General features: G+C 38.2%; 1 protein-coding gene and 1 pseudogene across 1 annotated transcript; both read right to left on the bottom strand.

Moving 5' to 3' along the window:
- Positions 1-945, bottom strand: LOC105307662 (olfactory receptor 7A17-like). Its single transcript, XM_011383222.1, has one exon. It carries the CDS (start codon positions 943-945, stop codon positions 1-3), a length of 945 nt encoding a protein of 314 aa, XP_011381524.1.
- A 5,980-nt stretch (positions 946-6,925) lies between these two features.
- Positions 6,926-7,628, bottom strand: part of LOC105307661 — a 6,296-nt pseudogene continuing 5,593 nt past the window's right edge.

Here is a 7,628-nt window from a genome sequence, read left to right as displayed (position 1 = left end):
TTATCCTGTTATTCTTATTCCTGGCATCTCAAAGAATCTTTTCAGAGCCCTCTTTATGTCTTTGTTCCTCATACTGTAGATGAAAGGGTTCAGCATGGGTGTGACCACGGTGTACATCACTGAGGCTACTGCACTTGCCTGTGAGCTGTGAGTAGCAGCAGAGATGAAGTACACTCCTAGACCTGTACAATAAAATAAGGAGACAATTGAGAGGTGAGATGCACAGGTAGAAAATGCTTTATACTTCCCCTGAGTTGATGGAATTCCATGTATTGAGGAAATAATCTTCGAGTAAGAGTAAAGGATTCCAGTGAGGGGACCAACACCCAGTAGCCCAACTCCAGAATACACCATGATGCTATTAAGAGACTTTTCAGAACAGGCAAGTTGGACTACCTGTTTGAGTTCACAAAAAAAGTGGGGGATTTCCAAGTCTGTACAGAAAGACATCTGCAAAGCCATTAAGCTTTGTAACAAGGAATACAGGGCACTTGTTATCCAGGACACCAGAACTAGCAGTCCACAGAGCCAGGGGTTCATGATGACTGTGTAGTGTAGGGGGTGACAGATGGCCATATAGCGGTCATAGGCCATCACGGTCAGGAGGAAGTCATCCAATACTCCAAAGAGTAGGAAAAAATAAATCTGGGTCATGCAGCCTTTATAGGTTATGACTCTGCTCTGTGTCTGGATGTTCACCAGCATCTTTGGGATGGTGGTAGAGGTGAAACAGATGTCCACCAAGGACAGGTTGCAGAGGAAGAAGTACATGGGTGTGTGGAGGTGGGAGTCTGAGCTGACGGCCAGGATGATAAGCAGGTTTCCAAACACAGTGATCAAATACATGGAAAGGAAGAGCCCAAAGATGAGGGGCTGCAGTTCTGGTTCCTCTGAAAATCCCAGAAGAAGAAATTCTGAAAGTCGTGTATCATTCCATGGTTCCATGTGGTAGAGGCGGTGACTAAAATGGAAAAACAAAACAAAACAAAACAAAACAAAATATGATTAACTTTTGCATATGGGTGTTAGTAACAGGTTAAAATTGTACCATTTCTATTTTGCAGTCTCTCTCTGTTTCTGTCTTTGTTTCTGCCTCTGTCTTTCTGTCTGTCTCTGTCTCTGTCTCTCTCTCTCTCTATATATATAATATCATAAATCTGATTCCCTTTAAAAAATCTCTTATGACATCTCTGATTACCAATTCCTGTCCCACTCTCAGAATTTTGCCCTATAAATCATGTATTTTTTCAGATTCAATGATAAATTCTGTCTTGTATTGAGGAATATATGCTGAATCCTGTCCATTTTCTTGTCAAGTATTGTAGGGTGCTGAGAAACAAAAGTTCCTATAATTCAATGATGGAGAAAGAATATTAAAAATGAAAAATCATATATGATGTCAGTCTGTAGAGATGCTTTGAGGAAAAAGAAATTATGTATAAAAGAGAGTAGATGTGTTGTTATTTTTACTAGAATTAAGAAAACTATGCAAACAAGGTGCCATTTGTACAGAGACCTCAAGGAGACACAGGGAAGATAGGAAGATTTCTGGGGAGGTGTGTATGCTAGAAAGAGCCAGTGCAAAGGTCCTGAGGTTGGCACTTGTCTTAAGAAATCAAGGCTCAAAAGGAAGCCTTGTGGTGAAGAGAATGAGCAAGAGAGAGATGATAAGGATGATGTCAGAGAATCTGGAGGAATGAGATGGCGTGTCTGCTACAGATGAAACTTTAAGACACAGGGATCCTTTAACCTCATGTTGTTCTTTTCATTTTATTCTTTTTGTTTTCAAGAGATCCTGTGAGTAGAAGTGATCCCTTCTTTATTTCCATCTGTTGGATAACATACTAGCAACTGTGTTTTAAGGGTCACATTTTGGAGTATATGAACTAGGTACCCCTGTCTTGAGAACTGCTCATGCTCTGTAAACCACAGGTACACAGAGTATGGCCATGTTACTACCTAGCTGTACCTACCCTTAGCCATAATAATGAGGAAAGGAATGATACAAGGCATGGTGTCAACAGACTATTTTCCTCAAGATAAAATAGAAACAGCACCAAATTTCAGTCGATAAGACTACAATGGAGATGTAAAAATGGGGCTCCATTTTGATATAACTATTTTCGCCTTGTACTTAAAACAATAAGTTAAATAAATAGAGAGATAAAATGAGAGAAAGGGAGAGAGAGAGAGAGACGGAGAAAGAGAGAGGGAGGGAGAAAGAAAAAGAGAGAGAGAGAGAGAGAGAGAGAGAGAGAGAGAGAGAGAGAGAATCCAATAAGCTGGGGGTGGGGGTCTTTGAGAGATTGTGCTGAGGAAAATTCATCATTGATTTTGGGAATAAGCCAACAGTAGTTTTGTTCCCTCAAGGCCCAGAATAACCAAGAAAGTAGCAAATAATTAATTCAAAAGAGAAAAAAGCAATATCTTTATGGTGTCAAGACATTTTATAGAGTTAATATCCCACTAGAAAATGCGCAGAGAGACTAAACATACAATTTACAAAAGAAAATATATACTGAGCATAAAAAATGGCAGTTTTAAAAACTGAAATGAGAAGGGACATTTATAAATGACATTAAGAGTAAAATTTTTGGAACCAGAAAACTGGGTTTTGATTCTGGGATCTACCACCTCTTAGCTTTTTGAACAAAGAGAGACAACCAGACCTTCTAAATGCTAATATCCTCACCCAAATAGTGCAGACAGTGGGTTCCATCCAGAGTGGTGACAGATTTGAACAATATGTGTAACATGCTTAGCACAGTTCCTTCCTGTGGGTAAATGAGAGGTTACCCCTGTGATGAGATGAGGCCGATTATTTTCTTCTACCTCTCCAGTGTCTCCATTGCTTCCTCACTTCTCGGTCTCCAATTCCACAGCCGTATTTCAGTTTCTGTCTTCTCTCCCATCTATCACACACTGGACCTCTCTTGCCAAAAAGATATTCCTAAGGCCTACGAGAGGAGTTTCTATATTACAAAGCTGATGTCAGTGAGATAGAAGCTAAAATTCTGTAGCTTCAAACAAGAGCTCGACTCTTTGTGACCTTTCCACCAGCTTCACACTCATAGGGCTCTGCCCTCTTTCACACTGACTTCCAATATTGAACTTGACTCCCAGATTTACCTGATTTACAGCTTCAATGATCAGAGTCTTCACACACACACTTTTATCCGCTTAGAGTCTCCTCACTAGTCTTAGGGAAATTTTCACCCCCTCTGCATCCTCAAATCTCCATCTTCTCTTTCAAATGGCTTGCATTTTCTCTCTCAAGAAACTTTTCTTTTTCTGAACATTATCAAAGAAAAAAACTTTCTTATGAACTTATTTAGGTGTTATGGTGCCCATAATCATTTTTAGTTAATTCTATGCCTTTAATAATTTTTAGTTAATTCTATGCCTTTTCTTTCCTTTACACAGTGAGTGCTGTGATATATATAACATGCAGCATGTTATTCACATCACCACCTTCCCACCAGACTTAGCTGAGTTGGGAGCAGTAGCTGAATAAATATGTATTCCATGGAAGGATGAGAGAACGCATTCTAACAGAAAGCGTCTGTAATGAGAAAAAGGAGAAGCAGGAAAAACTAACCTAGGTATGGAGGACATGCTAAAAGAATGTTTCCATATTCTATATCAGGACCCTCTAGGGTGTTGGATTATGGTTTGTAATAATTAAATAGAATGGAATCAAGAAGGCACAAAAGAAACTATGAGAGTGCATCACACATAGTGAGGGTACATACAATATTGTTTCATGGTTCTCTTTGTCAGGTGTGTGTGCGTATGCGTGCATGCACACATGGGCACATGTGTATTTCTGTGTTTGTGTGAGGACATGCTGGATCACAGTGTAACTGGAATGTCCTATTTGGGAAAAAGTAAAAAAAATAATCTTTGGACTCCAATGCTGTACAGGAAAATATAGTTTAAAAGAACACCAGTTCCTACCAATGAGGGAAAAGCAACAAGAATGATGATCCTACAGAGAGCCAGGTGCAGAGAGAGGAGACAGGCAGCGTGGGACTTGACGGATCTGCAGTTCCCTTGGACTTGAGGGATCTCGCACTGACTAGACCTTTATTGCCCCACTGGCCTCATCACAGCATCCACCTCAGCTCTGATCTAATTGTTATTCCTCCACCTATTTCATGTTTATTTGATCACCCTCATTTTTATATGGCCCAGAAGTGGCCTTTCTCTCACTTTTCTTTGTGGTTCTTTGCTGTTTCCGGGCTTTAAGTGTTGACCTCCTTGTGACACATCTGATGGGTACACTCGTCCTGGTTCTGTTCTTTGTCCAACATGCAAAGGTTCCCCAGACATACTCTATAAAATCCTCTTTGCCACATCTATTGGTCCCCTTTTATTTATACTTTTATCCCTGAGGACATGATGTCATATCACACTCATTTCATGGTACTGGGCCTTCTCTATTGCAATGTTACTTAAGTGGTTTCATAAATGTGTGCATTTATATAGAAAAAATGTTAAAGAATGAAAAAAATCATAAAATGAAAAGAATTTCAGGAAAATAAAACCATGTTCATATTGTAGATTCAAATTATTGCATTTAATAAAATTGAATAAAAATCTAAGACTAACTTTAAAAGAAAAGATATAAAATAACAATTTAACTGCATCAACGTGGATCGATAATTAAAGATTAAATTGTCAAAGATCTGCAAATGAAAAATTATAAAAATACTTTTAAAAAAGTCAGTGATGGAAGCAGTATCAAATATTCCAGATTCTACATATAAAAATGTAAATGGAATCAAATATGCTTAGGAAAAACAGAGAAGTGATCATTAGTTGAATGCAAAAGAATGACTTTCACAGGATGAAAGAAGGTGATTGCTATTTTTAAAAACACATATTACCATGAAAAACAAAAAGGTAGAAATAAGGAGAAACAGATGTGAAATAAGAACGTAATATATATGAAAGAAGATTTATACTACTAAGGATGCAGGAGAAATTTTTACCCTTAAAATTTGACCTTCTGTTTAACATATAATGAAATATACATATATATTATTAAACTGTACACTTGAAATCTATATAATTTTATTAACCAATGTCACTCCAATAAATTTAATAATAAAGATGTAATAGAGGGAAAACAACTTACTTACTGATAGAATTAACCACACAAAATTTGTAAACATTCATACATTCTCCTCAGTATATTTATCTATATTTAAAATAATTCACTGTCAAACAATAAAAATCTTTAGTGGAAAAAACTGCGATTTTTGTTTGAAAGCATAAAATGAAAAAAACACAAGAAGAATTCAGCCCTCACTATATAAACTTTGTAAAGAAATTGCACAGTTTGTAGTGAACTAAAAGGTTTATAAACCAACAATATACACAGTTGTACAAGTAACAAAATAATTGTAAAGTAAAACTATTTGTTATTCCTCTTTCACTTATTGAATATTTTTATGTGAATACCCAACAGTGAGAGATGATATGTTCCTCTCAGGAAAGGCTGTTGCAAGGTTGTATCTATTGCCTTGGTCTGGGTGTTTTTAAAGAATAAAAAACATGTTCAAATAAACTCCTGTTAAAAAAAAATGCCCTCACTTCCCTGCTCACGCCTCCACACCTAATATTGTTTGCCTACTCCTCCGAACTGCAAGACTCCTTGTGTATGTTCTGATTTTACTGGAAGCACTTTATGCCTCCTATTCCTTCTTAATTCTCATCCAATGGACTTCCTTTTTCATCATTGAACTGTCACCAATGATCTTTGTATTGCTGATTCCAATAAGCATTTCCCTTTTTAAAATACTAAATAAATTACTTTTAAATTCATTAGTGCACCTAGCAAACAAACGTGGCCATCTTTGGGCTCTGGGTGAGGCTGGTTATGCTCTCAGGAGACCTCAGGTAGAAGTTCTCAGGTTCCATTCTTTCTGACCCTTTCCTGGACTACCTACTGGGCTCTTAGACTCACTTGGGTGGAGCATCTGAGAAGGAGGACTCCGTGTAGAAGTCTGAATTCCTATCTGGATGGTTGATGATGGAGACTGGAGCTCTGTCCCCAGTAAAGACAGCAGGAAGTAGTGAAGCATTGGTCTCTGAGCCACATGTAGGAATCCAAAAGCAACAACCATGTCCCATGGAGCCTAAGGATATATACGCTAGAGGACTGCAGCGGAGGAAATATTTGCAGTTCCCTTTATCTACTCATTAGAAACTGTTTCCCCTGTTACTCCCACTTCTGAGCACGTTATTTCCCTCTGGGTCACAGGTCTGGACTGAATGGAAAATTGTCCTGCTGATTCTCTGTTCCCAAGAGACCAGGTTAGAAGTCAAGTGAATCCTGTTTTCATTACTTCTTCTCCGTCACTGCTCCACCTGCTAGAGGTCTCACCTCATAGGACCTTATGCCACCCCTGAGTTAAAGTTCTGTGGCCAAAAGACCCTGAGCAGCCAAAGCAATCTTGAGAAAGTAGAACAAAGCAGGAGGCATCACAGCACCTGATTTCAATCTATATTACAAAGTTATGGTCTTCAAAACAATATGGTACTGGCATAAAAACATATAGATCAATAAAACAGAATAGAGACCAGAAATAAATAAATACAAATGGTCATTAATTTAGGAGAAAGGAGCCAAGAATATGCAATGGGGGGAAAAGACCACCTCTCCAATAAAAGATGATAAAAAAAAAACTGAACAGATACATGCAAAAGTCATGATTCTAGGGGTTCATAATGAATCATCCAAAAATGTGTATATAGATTATTTTTGAGCTGAATGCAACTGAGACCATGGGAGCCAAACAGAAATGTTTACCTTTCCTTTAAGGAATTTCAGTCAGGTTTAAAATGTCCTGGGATCTTAATAACAGATAAAGCATCAGGGAAAAGTATAGCATCCAGTAATTCCTGATACATGAACCATTTATAATTTTATCTTTGTTGAAGGTAAGGAAACCCGGTTTCTTCTATAACATCCCAATATCATAAACTACTCCAAAGGCATACGTACAGTCACTATAAGTGTTGACAGTTTTTTCCTTGGCTAAAATGCAAGCTCAAGTGAGGGCAGGTAATTCAGCCTGCTGTGCTGAAGTAGTTAAAGGCAAAAATGCCACCTCAATGTCTTTGAAAGGGGTTACAATAGCATAACCACTGCAGTAATTACCATTGTCATATTTTAAGTATGAACCACACCTGTAAACCATGAGAAATCAGCTCTACCTAGAGGAGTCTCCTGCATATCGTCAGGAGGAGTCGTGAACGGGGTCAGTTTCAAGCACATATGAGGTGCTTAATCAGTCCCAGAAGGGAGAAGTGTATCTGGATTAAGGTTATTACAATGCGAAAGTTATATGGGAAGAGGTTAACAAAAGGATTTCACAGGAAGTAAGGCAACTAACTGAAAGATGGTTAGACGGCTGATGAGAAGGCTGAGAGCATTTGAAATGCTTCAACTCATGGAATTCCTTTTCCAGTGTCTTGGCTCTTGGTAATAATGGCAAAAGTTTGGAGTCTTTTGGTTTCACATAGGGCTGAGTGTGAAAATTAAAAATCTTGGCTACCTTACTTATGCTGGTTCATCTAGAGGATGGCAAGTCAAATGGCCATATCCAGGGTGGCCACAG

The sequence above is a fragment of the Pteropus vampyrus genome, unplaced genomic scaffold, assembly GCF_000151845.1.
Source record: "Pteropus vampyrus isolate Shadow unplaced genomic scaffold, Pvam_2.0 Scaffold507, whole genome shotgun sequence".
NCBI classification, from domain to species: Eukaryota; Metazoa; Chordata; class Mammalia; order Chiroptera; family Pteropodidae; genus Pteropus; species Pteropus vampyrus.
Note: the sequence above shows the minus strand (reverse complement) of the source record. Positions and strands in the feature narration are given on the sequence as shown.